The 17,077-nt window shown below is 41.5% G+C and overlaps 1 protein-coding gene across 4 annotated transcripts in view; it reads left to right on the top strand.

Moving 5' to 3' along the window:
• LOC102697172 (chondroitin sulfate proteoglycan 5) overlaps positions 1–16,806 on the top strand; it is a 42,301-nt gene extending 25,495 nt beyond the window's left edge. Inside the window, exons 3-6 of one of the 4 annotated variants that reach the window (XM_006635686.3) lie at positions 1,612–1,800; positions 7,620–7,773; positions 12,626–12,682; positions 16,199–16,806. In XM_006635686.3, the coding sequence (XP_006635749.3) occupies positions 1,612–1,800; positions 7,620–7,773; positions 12,626–12,682; positions 16,199–16,366 (568 nt within the window). In that variant the 3' untranslated portion in view covers positions 16,367–16,806. The remainder of the gene's footprint in view (positions 1–1,611; positions 1,801–7,619; positions 7,774–12,625; positions 12,683–16,198) is intronic. The other 3 variants (XM_015357127.2, XM_015357126.2, XM_015357128.2) reach the window with 3 other exon arrangements.
• The last annotated feature ends 271 nt before the right edge of the window (positions 16,807–17,077 follow it).

Raw genomic sequence — 17,077 nt, 5'->3', positions numbered from 1 at the left:
TTTACAGATGCCTACCGCCAGTGTTTTGAGAACCAATCTTTTATGAGACACTTTAAACAAATGCCTTCTGAAAGACAAAATATACTATAATATCATATTCATGTCTACTGTCATTTGTTCAAGTAATTTAAGAAAGGCCTACCCCCAGATTCCTATATTCATAGCTATAATAAATTTGTGAACAGCCATCTTGTTGTAATTATCTTTTCTTTAACCATACTATGTAACGGTAAGTAATAACAAGTAAGAATTGTTTCAGTAATGCTGCAGTGTTTTACTTTAGTATCAAGGCTGCTGATATTTTTTCCTTAAGTGCCATAGGTATAATACCATCAGGCTCTGGGGACTTGTTTAAGTGCTTTTATTACTTGTAACACTTCCACCATCCCTATCCAACTATTATTTAACACAGAACCTTGCCTTTCCTCAACAGTCTGAGGCATGTTCTTGATTTCTTCCTTGGTGAAGACCTTGGTGAACCGGTCATGTAATACATCAGTTATTTCCTTTTCACTATCAAATGTTTCCCATTATTATCTTCCAGACAGTTTACCTTGCCCTTTACTGTTAATTTGCTGTTCTAACTGAAAAATACCTGTGCTTGTATTTCATTAAGCATAATTTCTTTAGGTTGATCCTGTTAATGTTTAAGCATTTTTAAAGTGCTTTCTTTCACCTTATATTTTTACTAATTAAAGTATTAATCCTTTGGGACAACTTCTTTCTAGCATTTGATTTACTTATTCTTGGAATTAACCTTTTATGTGCTTGAAGCAGAAACCCTTCAATCTGTTGCTGTCCATTCTTTACTGATTCCATATCTGTCTTGCCTGTTCTACTCCTTTTAAGCTCTGTCTTTAGCTTCCTTCCTGCTTTCCTGAAACTGTTAACCTTAGTTTCCCAGCATACTACATTATGATCATATAATAATCACATTTGCCAAATGGTCTCTTAGCTCTTTTTCCCTCATTCTGTTTTGATTGTTTTAATCAAACTGGATCAATTCAGGCTTTTTAACCTCTAATTGGTGCTCTGACAAATTGATTAAGAAGGCAGTCATTAGCCATGTCTGCCAGTATACTACAGCTGCTGACATACATTATGATATTTCCCTGTCTGTGTGAAGAGAAATGAGATCGCCCACTATAACCACTTCTTCCTGTACACATCCATTCCTCAATTTGTTATGTACTGTAAGACTGCATTATAATTAGAGTTTGAATTTAGCATACTTCTAAAACCATGCTCTCTGACCGTCTAGCTCATTAAGATTCTGAGACCCTTGATTCCTCTTGGTTAGGTTCCTGTACCTGAATGCTCTTTTTGATATATTAACTTTCCACAACATACTATTAACAGTGCAATCAGACATTCTTATGTTCTTATCAGAAATCCCAGTGACATCTGGCACAGGCAATGTATGAGAATCCTGAGGAGCTGTGTCTGTAACTCCAAGGGGAATCTAATGCTCTCTTTTCACCTCTCCTTATTCACCCTCCCTCCCTTTCTTTCATATCCCTCCTCTCTCTGCATCTCCCTTTGTTATCCTTCCTTCTCCCACTTGCTCCCTCTTCCCTGGTCCTCTCCTGCTCTCCGTCTCCCTCCCTGCAGGTGCAATGTGCAGGACTATATCTGGCACAAGGGCTCCCGGTGTGAATCTGTCATCACCGAGTTCCAGGTGATGTGCATGGCGATCGGGGCCGCCGCTCTTATGGTCCTGCTGCTCTTCATGATCACCGTCTTCTTCGCCAAGAAGCTGCATCTGCTCAAGACTGAGAACAGCAAGCTGCGCAAACGCAGGTGAGTCCCCAAATCCCAACTCTGAGGTGGGACAAAAGGGACAAGAACAGGGAAGGAGGGGGAACGCAGGGAACAGGAAAGACAGCTCTAGAAGAGGGGTGAAGGATGATGAAGTGAAATGGGAGTGAGATGAGGATAAAAGGAGAGGAGGGTTGCAGTGATGAGTGAGGGAGAAAGCAGAAGGGAAGAGTGGAAAGAAAGGAAACAGCACTGGAAGGTGGCAAGTAATAATAATAATAATAATAATAATAATAATAATAATAATAATTGCTTACACTTATATAGATATTTTCTGGACATTCCACTCAAAGCGCTTTACAGGTAATGGGGACTCCCCTCCACCACCACCAATGTGCAGCATCCACCTGGATGATGCGACGGCAGCCATAGTGCGCCAGAACGCTCACCACACATCAGCTCTCAGTGGGGAGGAGAGCAGAGTGATGAAGCGAATTTCTTGATGGGGATTATTAGGAGGCCATGATTGGTAAGGGCCACTGGGAAATTTGGCCAGGACGCCGGGGATACACCCCTACTCTTTTCGAGAAATTCCCTGGGATTTTTAATGACCACAGAGAGTCAGGACCTTGGTTTTACGTCTCATCCGAAGGAGGGCACCTTTTTAGAGTATAGTCCCCGTCACTATACTGGGGCATTAGGACTCACATAGACCACACGGTGAGGGCCCCCTGCTGGCCCCACTAACACCTCTTCCAGCAACAATGTTAGTTTTTCCCAGGAGGTCTCACATCCAGGAACTGACCAGGCTCACACCTGCTGAGCTTTAGTGAGTTAAAGAGTAGATGAAGAAGGAATAGTGAAAAGGCTGCAGAGAAGAGAGGAGATGTTGAGGGATGAGGGGAAAGTTGAAAAGAGAAAGTGAGGGGGGAGACAGCAAAGAGGTGAGTAAGGGAATAAATTAATGAATAAACACACATAGAGCAGACATTTGTGGCATAACCAGAGTACAGACACAAACAAGTACACTGAGCAGGGAATAGAAAGAGGGACAATGAGATTGAGACAGGAAGAAATTACATGAGAACACAGACAATTAGAGAGAGTAGGCAGAGGGAGTTCATGCAATGTGGATACACCCCAGTGTGAGCCGGCCAGCCTGACAGTGAGTGAACACACTCAGTGCAGCTCGCAGTGTGGTGTGACGCCATTGCCTCAGCTGGAAAGTGGGACACAAAGTTGAGAGGGGAGGGGCGACCTACATACAGCTGTGCTGCCTAGAGGGGTTGAGGGGAATAAGGTCAGGATTTAAAGAGACAGTACAGAGGACAGAGAGGAAAAAGAGCACTGGATTGGAAGAAAAGGTGTAGTTCAGAGAGGAGGAAACAAAAAGGACATGCAGTGGCAGGTAATGAGGAACCTATACTGTGGGACAGACATAGACAGAGAGTGTGAGGGTGAAACCAAAGGACACAGGCATGACAGTGAGTGTAAGGGCAGTGCAGTCCTTTTGAGTGTGTTACCTCTGTAGCTGTTTTCATGCCCAGCAGAACCAGCCCAGAACTTTCAGAGCAAGATGCCAGCACATAGGAGTCTGACACCTTGTTGCATCTTAGTATGGAACCGCTGTAATATTTTGCCTGCTTTTTGTGCAGCTGAAAGGATATTATGATTGAGGATTGGTACTCAAGAACATCTGTCTTTCAGGATATTTGGTCAGCTTCAGCTGTGTTTGAGATTGAGTGAATCATTTTCCTCCAGTGCAGTCCTTTTTTTGTTTCAAACTAAAATAAAGATAAAGATCATGTTTTGCCCATCCTTTCTGATCACGCAGAAAGGGAGACATTTGGCACTAGTGCACAAAGAATTTGAAAATCCCCCCAATAAACAATTAGAAAGAGCTGCAAAAGAAGCTGTAGTAAACAATATTTATGGTCATAGTGGTGCCTAATGTCACAGAGGTCCACAAAAGCATAGAGATAGATAGATACTGTATTAATCCCGTGAGGGAAATTGCAGTGCAACAGCAGCCAGGCACAATCAACACAGCAACGTACGACATAATAATACAGAATAAACAAACAAACAATAAACAAAAATAAAACAGAATGTACAGTGCACACAGAAGATTGCACGGTGGATATATTGCACAGTCCACAAGCATATTGCAGAAGTGCAGATATATATTCTACCGTTTGAGCAGTACAAAATTCTCCACAACGTGCCACATTACTGAAACTCCAGTCATAGATAATAAAGGGGGGATTCAAGAGGTCAAAAACAGAAGCTAATGACAGACATCACTGCTGATGCTTGCATTTTGACTGTTTTTCAAAATCGAAATGTCACACTATCTGAAGCTGCTTACAATAAATGAAAAGAATAACGTTTTTCACTGAATTTTGCTGGTATAGATTTTTGAGTACATTCCCTATGCCCTCAGTTTTCTCTGTGTGGCCTTTTGAAATGAGCTGGCATTATAGAGCATTACTGTCCCCTTCAGTCTATCTATTGGAGTAGAGTTGCGACATAATTTGTATGACGTGGTCCAAGAGAGGCTTTGGAAGTGGCTCAGTTATTATAAAGTAATAGCGTAGTGCTGTTTTAAAAACAGGCAATGTGATTATCGCCTTACCTGAAGTGTGCCTCAGAGTCACCTCCATTCATTCCCCAGTTTGGGTGAGCTGAGCCCCCTCCATGTCTTTCGTATTTTATTGTACCACACTCACACCTACTGTCATTTGTTACTTGGAATAGTCTGAAAATCCTGTGGAATTGGAGGAATGCTTTAGGTTAAAAACAAAAGAAGTAAAAAAAAAATCTGTTTATTAGTTCAAAAGAAAAAACTGAGATTTTGGTTATGCTCTCACTTAAAGGAAAAAAACTGAGAATACAGCAGAAAACCTTACAAAAAACAGACAGATGAGGGAAATGCACTGAAAACCCAAAAATTTCAACCCTTTCATAGTATGCTCAGGCAAACTTTACTTATCTCTAATTGTCAGTGAGGCGATGTGCAGTTAGTTGCAGCGTGTGTGTAAGAGTGTGTTTATGCCAAGGGATGACAGCACTTCATGGAGGATGTACATAGGGAATAGGAGACATTGATGCAGGAAAAAGCTCATGAATACATCACACGCCCACAGTTCCATCTGCTATGGAAAATTGCCTTCGCTATACTGTGAGTGCAGCAATAGAAATGGCAGGAAACATTACTAGATGCTATTGAAAAGAGTACATACTGCAATTAAAACCATTCACACGATCCCGCTCTCTGGCAACAGTGTAAGGGTGATGGGCTTTTGTTAATAAAGCATCACTGTGCTGCAAATTGAATTAAATTATGTGTGCTATTCACAGTGTACATTTCTGAACGGTTGCATTTCTGAGAATGTACAACATAGATCTGCAGCTTTTTTATTTTCACCAGGTGGTCCTACCCTACAGGGTGCATGACATGACAGTCTGCCTATCTATTGACTAAAAATATTGTCTCTTTAAGGAGATCTGGAAAACAGTTTATTTTGGTATTTAGTTTTAGGAGTTTAAATGAAAATCTGTACAGCATCCTTTAAAGGTGGGTAGGACGAAGATCTTTTCAACCTGGTAGGAGAAGACACAGTAGCTGAGATGTTCTTTCCTCATTTTTCAGAACTGTAGTAAAGAGGGCAAAGCGTTTGTTCAGCGTTTGTTTATCATAAAAACCCCAGCATTATTCCTGGATCATCAGGATCCAGATATCATGAAGGACAAATAAGTAAAGAACTCTTGCAGTGTTTACTGTAGATGCTCATATCCTGAAATTTGAATTCCTGTCCTGTATCACTCCCTCAGGAGTGCTTTTTTCAGGACTGGAGTCCTGTAGAATTTTCCCCGGGGGATTTCTGAAGGACATTTCTAGGGATTTTGTAGGATTCTTGCTCGATTTTATTTTTTTCTCTGTGATGGAACCCTAGGCATACCTGAACTCACCTTCATCTTGCGATGAAACTTGCGCAGTGGTCATCCATTCTATATATGTCTCCATTTCTCATGGATCATAAAAAATACATGGTGACAAATAGGATTTTTAATATTAAAAAGTTCTGGGAACACTATTTGAATGATACATTAGAATGACCACTTCGTAATGCTATAGTGTACATGGTATAAAGTGAATATAAAACCTTTTAAATCAATTACAGTTTGCTACACTAAGAAGACGGTCTGCTGGGGCATGCTGTGTCAGCCCCACTGAGTCCAGTGCCAGATACGCTATGGGGATTACAGTGAGGCTAATTAACACACACACAGTCAGCACATATTATAACAGTAGCATCAGTCATTATCTTCTTTACCTTTCGTATTGATGGAGTCTGAAATATTTTCACTGTATATCAGTGATCCTTCTGTCTGTCAATCCAGGGCTGCATTTAATTACTTTAAAAAATAAAAAAATGCACTTTTGTTAATGATTGTAACTGGTTAGTTCTTCTTTCCTGAATTCTATGACAAGTGGCTATTGTACATTTATTTCCTATTTTGATTTACAGATCCATCATTTGCAAGACACGATGCACTTCAAGTGCAAAAAATACTCCTTTCCTGTTTTCTGTCCAATTCTCAGCTTTTTTGTTTTTCTTCCATGGCACAAGTTATTGATCCGTTTTTATCTTGCTAAAGTCCCTGGCGCCTTACAAAGCTGAATGTTTAGCACAAGCCAAAATGAGCTCAGAGAGCTGTATTTCACCCACCTGAACAGAGATAGAAGTGGTAGGGCAGAACAATACAAGTTACAGAGTTCATTTCTTTTTCTCACTCAACCGTGCAAGGCGATTCATACCAATACCTGTTTTTCTGTTTTCAAGTTCCAGCTGCCCGTTGCTAGCTAAGAATTATTTGTGGGAACAAAGATCACTAGTGCCATAATGTGCAGTAGGTACACCGTAAGCTGAGTGTTTCATAGGAAGTGGAGAGAGAACAGGTTGTCTATCTATGCAGACCCAATACAACTATCATTGTCAACTATCACCTTGGGATAATAAGAATGATTACAAATGAAAGAAGGCCGTTCTGACCCTTCTGATAGTTAGCAGTTAATTAATCTCATCTCATTCAGTCATTTCTTGAAATAAACCAGGGATCTGGATAATACCTTTTTATAGTCTCGAGCTTCGATTTCTGCCAGTACAGAGCTCCACCCCACTAAAATGAGCACATAATATGACTGAATTCACCATATTTTTCTGAACAGTTCGGTGCCCTAGAGGCTAAATATAATCTTTCTGCATGATGCAAAAGGTTAAGCTGCCAGATACTGCTGTCTTTGTGGCTGCCCTATTTTGTGCTTGGCGTTGTATTATTTTTGTAATGCCCCAGTGTCTAGGCAGTTGTTTTTAATAAGGCAGGACTGTGTGAAACCCAGCACGTGGTAAGTATAGTGATACCAGCTCACTCCACAGCCTCCCCTATAGCTATAGAGCCTGATGTTGCATCCTAGTGAGCCGACTGTGTCCCTGGCAGTAAAAGTAAAGACCTGGATTTGCACTAACGCTTCTCTCTTGCTTTTCTCTTTTTCTTTTTATGTTCCCCATCCCCCATGACCCCCACCCCCTTACAAATACACTGTTTTTCTCTCTTTTACCACTAATCTTCTTTCTTTAATGGCTGTACGTCTCTTTCTTAAAACTCTCTCCTTTTCCTCTTCTATCTTCCTTTCATCCTCTCTCTTCCCTCCTCCTACTTCCCTTCGTCTTCCCTTTCTTCTGTCCTTCATTCCTCCTTTCCTGTTTAATACTTCCTCTTACCTTTTACTTTCTTTTTCACTTTTCTGTCTTTTTCCTCCCTCCCTCTCTCCCCCCTGACTCTGTCTCTCTCTGCAGTAAGTACCGCCCTCCCTCGGAGCAGCACAATGATAATTTTTCGCTGTCGACCATCGCTGAGGGCTCCCACCCAAATGTAAGGAAACTTTGCGACACCCCACCTAACCTCCCTCATGCCCGTGCTTTGGCTTACTATGATAACATTATCTGTCAGGTAACGTCCTTCTTGTCTCTCTCCCTTCTGCATGGGCCTGCGCATCACCTCTGGGGTCCTCTCACTGGGACAGGCCAGCCGGCACCAGGAGCTGTGCTTCCCTCTTGTCAAAACAGAATGCCAGGCTAGACTGCAAAAGTGATAACCTGCAGTTAATGAGCTGTATAATGAGCAAGGCTAGCACAGCCTTAACCCATTCTTCAAACAGTGAGCCAGATTAGGGTAGCACTCTGCTAGATCATCGTTACTACAGTACAGTAAATCTGACTGAGTAATACAGCATGCCATTCTAGATAATGAAAGCGTCAATGTGTTATCCATGAATAGTGCTAAATTACCTTTGCACAACATTCATGCCAGTCCTAGCTGGACCATACTTTAAGCATAATGTAATCTCTTGCTCTACAATGGCTTTGTTTTTTCTCATGCTATTTGAATAATATGTGCACAGTGGCTCAGCTATCACTGTCAAAGATCTCCCATCCAGTCTAGGACAGCTGACAAACCTCTTTCAGTTCATTCTGCGCTAATGTAGCGGACACACAAACCCAAAGGTCTTTCTGAGTGCCTTCACACCAGTTCACAGCCATGTATAATATTTTAGCTGTATGTTTTCACTTAATTATGAACACGCCTTATACTGTACTTGCATATTCATTACAATAGATGCTGAGATTAAGAAGATTATTTCAAGGCCCCAAGGCAAGACACTCCCCTCTGACTGAGGCAGTCTGCCGGCCCAAGGCCCACACCCTGCCTGACCCTGAATTTACAACAGCTGAGAGCCAGCATCAGCTGCTCTGCTGCATTGGACTCTGAAAACAGGCTCTGACCATATGATCTATCTTTTTTTGGAGATCAACAAATGAAAATAAATGTCCATACTGGAACTGATTAAGTCTTCACAACTGTATGTGTCTCCAAAGGCTGTACTCGATGCCATTTACTGTAGCAAAAGAATGAAAAGTACAAAGCTGCCCCTGGATGCTAGTTCTTTGCAGCTCAGTCTCAGCTGGCACACATCCATACGTTGAGGATGGATCCATACGTTGCTTATTGATACAACAGTTTTGTCTGTATTGCAGACTTTGTTTACTATCTTTATTACACGGCTACTATCTTTTTTACAGTAGTCTATGTCCATCAAGTATTGATAAGGCCATGTTCCTATGCAGGAGCCTATACAAAAGCTGCTCTTGCAATAAATGACTTTGAAAGCCTTTTTACACTTCTCAACAAGTGGGAGACAATGCCATGTCTATAGTTCAGGCAGATACCATCTCCCCATACTATACTCTCCTTCATGGTCTTCCTGCACTAGCTTTCTAGACATGTTATTGCACTCCCTGAGCCCAGTCATTAAAATGATAACCCATCAGGTGCCCCAAGATGTACGCCATGGGCTTAGGGTTAGAACTGGAAATCAAGTCAGAAAACAGACAACGAGAAAAATTGTTTTGGAAAAAACAGATGATCTCACCTGATCAACTGCTGGCCTGTCCTTTTCTGTGGCCCCACAACCCCTGTCACTTTTGCTCTTGTTCCTCACTGCATGCTCTGTCGCTCGCCTTTGCCTCCCTGGAGGCCATATGAAGCCCTGCTGCTTGTATGTCATACAGCCACTGTCTGTCTGTTTCACATGTTTATCCTGGTTTACCATAAGGAATTGCATTGAGTATGCATTGCATACCTATGTTGGGTTGGCAGCTTTGTTTAGTTAAATGGACCTACAAGGTGTTTCTGTTTGGAATGGGTAAGATATTCAGACTGTCAGGATAAACAGCTGAGATGCAACATACCCCCCTCCACGGGGCCGTTGAGAGAGCAGACAGTTTAACACTCTTTTCAGCTGGATAGAGACTGAACCTTCTAGACCTAACACTGTCTCATCACCCTCTGTAGTAGTCAGACCACCAGGTCTGGTACCATTCTTCCAAGACTGTCCAAGTCCAGCCCATATGGATTAAGACTCCCATTGCACAGTAATGCCACCAGTCGTGATGACAAAGGGGAACAATAATTGAAGGATGTCTCTGCGGACATACTGTACAATATGTCTGCCTCCCACCTCCTCTAAATACCTCCATATGACCACCCCACCAGGACAGGGAAAAGGATGCATAGGGAAAATTCCCACAAACCCAAAGTCAGCATGTTTGGACACCTCCCCACGTGTGTTCACTTAGCAGACGCTGGTGTTATCTCCGAATCTGTTCGAAACAGCTGGATCTGTGCATATTTAAACAGCTCTGCAATATCTACTAACAACAGAACACCTCAATAGTTTGTGTTTGTCTCCTTATTATTGACAATTCCTGTTAAAACTTCTTTGTCACAAAAATATATTTTGTACAAGAGCTTGTCGCTCTCAAGCCCTGAACCAGATACATCTGTTGTGCAATGTGAGCCTTATTTCCACCTCAGGACAAACTGCCACATCCATAGTGCAACTTTCAAACTGGAGGACAGTACACCCTAACAACAGCGTCACATTATGAATAACTCTCTCCATCTTCATATCTGTAGAGCAGGTGTTAGTAACAAATGGGGATTTTGTGTTCTTCTCTGACATGACATGAAAGCAGGGAGAAAGTTCAAGCCTTTTGCTAAGAGCTTGTTTCCTGTAGTTTTCTGCGATCGTTCATCTTGTGAAGGTGTTCATTGTCTCTGAAGAACCCAAATGAACACTTCAGCATAATTCTTCTGCTTTTTCTCCTTCCAGGGAGACTGCAACTTAAGCCAACCTGCATTAAAATCTTATTACTACAGTACTCCACAGGAAATATGAGTATCATTAATTGCATTTTATTTTGGTCCTTATTTTTCAAATGCCACGTCACTTTTGCCAAATACTGGGTGTAGTTGTGAATGATTTGTAATAGCAGTGTCCACAATTCAGACCTCAAGTGGCAGAATGCATCTGTTTTTGTTCAGTACTGAGTCTTAATAGCTCAATCCGATTTATTATTTGTCAAATTGGTCACACCTGCTTTCACTCCTAGACCTTTAGTGTTTAGTGGGTGCTTAAGAAACCTTAAAATCTTTTTGAATCAAATCACTAAAAATTTAGCGATTTGTAAATATTAGAACTTGTTTGGCTCAGGAACTATATCTCTCAGTAGCCACTCTGGTCAATATGTTGCTCTGGAAACATATTTGCATAATTATTATAACTTATTTGCAAGAACAAAATTCCCTCAAGGGAATAATTATGAAAATAAATGAGTATACTGAGACATGCGTAATGATGTTTAAATTTTGTGGGGGAAGTGATAAGACTAACAGGAAGGCTGAGCTGTAGTCACCACTGGAAGGTGTGCACAGTCAGGCAGGGGTCACACTGGACTACCAGACCTACTGTTAGTGTTAGGGAGCTCTGTGTAGCTCTCTATTTAACAGTCCCAGGTGAAGGAGGGAGGACAAAAATATTGAGAACTTCTGTTGTCGAAATTTCATTTCACAGTGAAAAGCCAGCAAGCGCACAAAAAGCAGAGAAAAGCAGTTTCTTAGCAAAAAAATAAATTTACAAGAAACAGTCAGAAGACACAGTATTAAGAAATTCCATGGACAGAAAATGAGGAGGTTGTTATGGTGAAGAAATAAAGTCAACCACAGTCTCATTAGCCTGCTGCCACTCGCTGTTGAGGTTCCAGTACAAACACACACTTATGCTGGTATTGAAGAAAACATCTCTGGTTTGAAAGCAGAAAATACTATCACTCTGCCTCAACAGTACAGCTTGGCCCAAAGAGGGCTTGCCACACAATCCCATAGGTAGCCTACCAATAGTGTAACTGACAGAACTGGGGGGGAGATCAGTTCGTATCTTTACTGGCTGATACAGTGCAGCCTTGCTGATGCAGCACTCTGAGTTGATAATTACAGACTGTGAACAAACCACCACTGAATAAATTTAGTGGTGGTAAAACAAAAATTGCCCACCCTCGTTTGAGAAGTATTCTTACAGTTTTCTGTTTCACGTCAGATAGAGACTCATCTCTAGTTTAAGAGGGCTGGATACACTATGGGTGCCATAGATGCTGAAAAGCACATCCAGCTTTTAATGAGCAGGTTAGAGGGGAGCCAAAGAATCAAAAAATGGTATTAAAGGACTTCTTCCCCATGCCACAGATCCCGTAGGGTATACAACTGTTTCAACATGTTCTACAATTTAGTAGAATAAGGGTTCACTTCTAACATGTAGATCATTTCTATTGTGCATGTCTCTGAGCCATAATCATCCTGGAAGGTGCTCTTGTTGGCACTCCAAAATGATTTTGGAAGGTCAGCTTTAACCTGCTTTTTTGAATACATTACCCCCCCAACGAAGTGTAGGTGACCCACATCTTAATTATTACTCCATATATGAAAGTGCGACATATGAAAATAAATCTATCCACCACTGTGCATCAACCCAACCAGAATAAAGCCCTGAGAGTAGTGTTGGAGAAAAGTATTTCTAAAAAGTAATCCATTACAGCTATGTATTACTTGTATAAAGGACTTTTCAATTAATAAAAAGTTAAAGGAAGTCACTTTGAAGAGGTAATTGCATACTAACGATACACAGACTGCACAAATCACTGTAATCGATCATTTTTTTAAATGATTTTGTGTTAATTTAAAAATGAATCTCTGATACAAGTAAATTGCAGCTGTAATGGATTCCTTATTAAAAAGTAACTTTCCTCCAAACTGCCAAAATGGCATCCTCAGTGTGCAGCAGGTTTCATGAGCTGGAAAATTGTTGGCTACATCCTTTCCTAGCACACCTCTCTCTTGGGTCTTGTATCCCCGTCTCTCTGTGAGCAAGTGCTAATCTCTGAGGACTGTACCTCTCCCACACTCATAGAAAACCATGAGCAGATACACCTGGGAATGTAAGACCAAAGAGGAGCCAGACTACCAGGTAAGGAGCTACAGGAACAGCACCCTGCACAGGAGAACTGTTTGATCTCTGCAAAGAAGCAATTCAAAATAGTCAGTTAACTTAATCTCTGCAGTCTAGTAAGCAAGTATTGCAGGATTGGGCAGAGTACTGATGGTGCAGGAATATTTTAGGATATATCTAAGTACTTGCAACATTTTAAAAGAACTTCCTATAGCTATTCTGAATGGCACTATGCCATCCATCATCTGTTTAAATTTGTCTTGTCATAAGACATTCATTTAACATGCCTGGTGGTTCACGGTGGACTGGGTCAGTTGGTTCTTCAAATAGCCCTTCATTTTGTATTTTAATTCTTTCAAAACACTTCTTTCACACTAGTACTAATCAAGCACTGGAGCATGCAGTTCGAAAGATGACAACCCATGCCCGCATCCTCCACCACAGGGCCAGATGGGCAGTGCAATAGCTGACATCTTTTAAATAAGCAGATCTCAAGCAGCAGACAAAGAGACAAAAACCCTAGCTCTTCTTAAAGCTCTAACTAAAATCTTCCCCTCAAATGTATCCTCCCTATCAATATCTGAGCCACAAAGATGCTTACTAATTCCAAATTCCTAATTCCAAAAAACAAAGTCTCTCTCTTAAATCCCAAACCCTACTCTTCAGTGTCCCAAGATCCATGATCAGTTGTCTTGCTTCTGCCTTCCCTGTGGTTCACTGCATATCTGAGCATCTCCTAGACACCAGATACAGATCGACAACCAGACACCTCCACATTTTAACTGTCACCCGTCAATTGTCTTCCTCCAATAGGCGAGGCGAGAGAGAGAGAACGTGATTTCAGGGAATGTGGTTTAGACACAATCCACCATCTTGTGTGCACCTACTGCCCTCTTACAAAGGATAGAAAAAGGAATTAACAGAATTATATTCAACACATTTGCATAAAAAAGCCAATTAATTTTTTGTCAAGAACTTGAACTACATTGTAGTTTTGGAGGAGGGCAGGACTGTATGCCATAGCAGGGACAGTGTGCATGTTTATTAGATATGGGAGTGCATGTCTGCTTGTGGTTCTTACAGTAGGAGAGGGTAGGTGTTTGCAGCTCACAGTCCTCCCCTGCTTCCAAGCAATAACATCCCTTAAAGAGCATAATTGAAGGAGAAACCATGTTAGCTAAAAGAAAAGAACTGTAAAGAACAAGTCATCTTATTTTTGCAATTTTTGCTTTCGCCGAAAGGAATTGACAGGGTTAAAATCGAAACTGACTGTCTGGCGCTGTGTCCACAGCAGTGGCTCCTGGAAGCATTAGCATGCTATTTTCTGCCACACATGATTCGATCCAAAAAACCCTTTGGCATGCTTCCCTTTAGCTGTGCTGTTGGAACTGACGCTTTGCCGCTGAGCTTCCATTAGAGTGCTGCTGACACAGCGTAGTGAAGAAAGCAAAGCCTATACCATCTGCTGGGACGACTGGGCCACGCTGAATACTGTAGCTTCTGCATATAATTTTTTCCTGAATTCAACATTGGTGTTACATCAAAAGTGGCATGTTTAGTATCCTGTTGGTTCTTTTTCAATCAACAGAAGACTCGGTAAAACAAGGGGTCGTACAAGAACACGTCCAACTTCCTTGGTTGAAAGAGGTACTGGCAAAGTGGGAGGCGGTGGACTCATTATAAAACCTACTGTTTATATTCTGCTAGACAAAGAGAAATGGACTGACTGGGGAAATCTCAGGTTCCCCTTATTAAGGATCTGTCACCCATCTGCAAATCAGACTTCCAGGAAAATTTCTCGTAGATACTGTATTTACAAGATCTCTATAACAACACCATACAGTTGAAAAATAAGGGGCAACAGCCAGTGTCTCACTCAAATAAGTTTAAAAATAATGAGCTTACACTTCCTACATGGGTGTGGTCGATTCTCATCCAGAATCAATGGGTGATCCAGTAAATATTGTTAAAGATTCATTTAGCAGGTCAGTCATGGAGACCAACAGACCAGAGTAGCTAAACAGAAATTGACTATGGAGTGTGATTATCATACCATTTAATTATTAAACTAATTTGCAGGAGAAACAACCACAAAAAAAACAACATTCAAAAACAAAACAACCTCACTGGTAGCATACTGTACATGTCCTTTAAATATGAAACAAAGTCTAATTGCACCATTGTGAGTAAGTAAAAGTCCAAACTCTATACCAATTAACCAAAAATTAAGTCAGTCACCCCTAGTGTGGCTATTTACAATAATTGGAGGCCATACAATCCTCTAGTGGCAAGTCTGCTGTAACTGCACTCCCTTCTTCAGTCAGCCTGCCATTACACATATAGTCCCATATAGTGCCATATAGAGTCCCTTACATATTCATTCATATGCTTCAGGCAGTTACAGTATGTGATGTAGGACACAATGTAAGAAATGTAATGCAAGAAATACAACAAAAGAAGTGCAAATTTTATGATAATCCACCTCCTCTGTAAGGAACTCTGTAGAGCAGCAGGAACAGTTGGTCTTTGGGAGGCTGTGGTTTAGACAGCAGCATGTACACGTACAGGGAACAGACACTGCTCTGCTCCTCAGTGTCAGGGAGCTCTGCACTCCACTGTCATTAATAGTATAAATGCAGACAAATGCAGGAAAGCTGAATACACAATGAAGCCTTGCTCATTTAATTGCTACCAACATATTGACCTTGGACACAGCTGCTTGGTGAAGGATCTCTGTGAATAAACTTACATATTATAAATGGAGAAGTTAGAGAACAATGCATATTTCCATTGTAGAGCACAGGCATAAATAACAGTGTGGTGTTCTAGAGGTTAAGGATGCTGTCTGCTGTTCTTTTTCATTATCTAAAGCAGTTTGAGCAGAGTGGCTGTTTTTATTTCTGTGCGCTTATGGTATGGGAGCTTTTAAGGAAGATCTGTTGCTGATGAGATTATGCTGCAGAAGCCCTGGAGGTAAGTCAAAGGCAGTGTTTGCTGGAGATTGAGAGCAAAAAACAAAGTGAAATTCAAAGCATTTTGCTCCGGTGCACAACCTGCTCCTTGTTTTGTTTTGTTTTTTATTTCTGATGAAGATGAGTCTAAATTGCCTGAATTAAAAAAAAAATCACAGCCCAGAACCCTGGGATCCTGGGTTCAGTTCCTGGGGTGCTATCTACATGGAGCTTATACATTCTCCCCATGTTAGTGTGGGTTTCCTCTGGGTGCTCAAGTTTCCAGCCACAGAGACATTTTGGAAGGTTAATTGGCTTGTGTCTGTGTGCGCCCTGCAATGACTGTTGTCCCATCCAGGGTGTATCCTATATTGAGTCCAGGTGACCTGGTACTGGATAAAGCAGTTTGAAAATAGATAAAAACATTCCAGGTTTGCACCTTTACATTTTTACTGTAGCTTTGTCTACATCAGAAGCAGGTTTTGTCCTGGAACAGAAAGCTTTCAGGATTGACCCCCCCGGGTGTCTTTGCACCATAGGGGTGGGGTGCTAGCACTGGCTAAATGAGGGTGTTGTTTGGCAGGACGATCCGAACGCACAGAACAAGCTGGAGGACCCTGTGAAGGCCCTGCCCCCCAAGGAGGAAGAGCCCCTCAACATCCAGAACTCACTGACGCCCAAACACGAGAACAACAAAGCAAGTGGCGAGGACAACGCCGAGGTAAACTCGCTACAGAACAACATGATGTAATACCACACCCCACCACACGGCGGCGACACTGCTCTCTGCCCCCCCAGCCACCACCACCACATTGCACCAGAAACTCTTGACAACTGCCTCCCCCTCGCTCTGTCTCCTTCCTCCAGGTCTGCCCCATGCCCTACCCTGCCTTACTGAATAATGGCATGTGTTGGTGTATTTTATATAAAAAACAACAAAAAAAGGATTTATGGAAAAAAAGAAAGCAGAAAAAGCTACTGAGAGGTTTTGATGTTTGTTTGACTAATTCAGTGAGTATGTATAAATATATGGAAAAAATGCTTGGATTGATATATGAAAAAAAACACAATGTGTCTTTGGTTTCATTTTCATGTGATTTCTAATCCTTTGATGTATTTTGGTTGGTTTTTTTTGTACTTTTTTGGGAATACAGAAACAAAAAAGACAGTTGTTGAAATAAAACTTTTTAACATTAAAATGTGGTCCCTGTGTGTTCCTGCGATGCACTTCTCCCTCCCCCCTGTCATTCGCTTGTTCTCTTTCTCTTCTGCTGAAGCCCTGCATGTTGAGACATTCCTTTCCGCTGCTCTTAAACACACTCACTTTCTCTGAGCTCTCCATCTGAAACACACACTCACACATATAGTCTATCCTGCTCTCTGTTCTTACAGTAAACACACTTAGTACCCCTGAGCTCTCCATCTGAAACCACACATGCACACAAACTGTATAGACATTCCA

This window comes from Lepisosteus oculatus, chromosome 10, assembly GCF_040954835.1.
Source record: "Lepisosteus oculatus isolate fLepOcu1 chromosome 10, fLepOcu1.hap2, whole genome shotgun sequence".
Taxonomy (NCBI): domain Eukaryota; kingdom Metazoa; phylum Chordata; class Actinopteri; order Semionotiformes; family Lepisosteidae; genus Lepisosteus; species Lepisosteus oculatus.
This window is presented reverse-complemented; position numbering and strand designations above follow the sequence as displayed.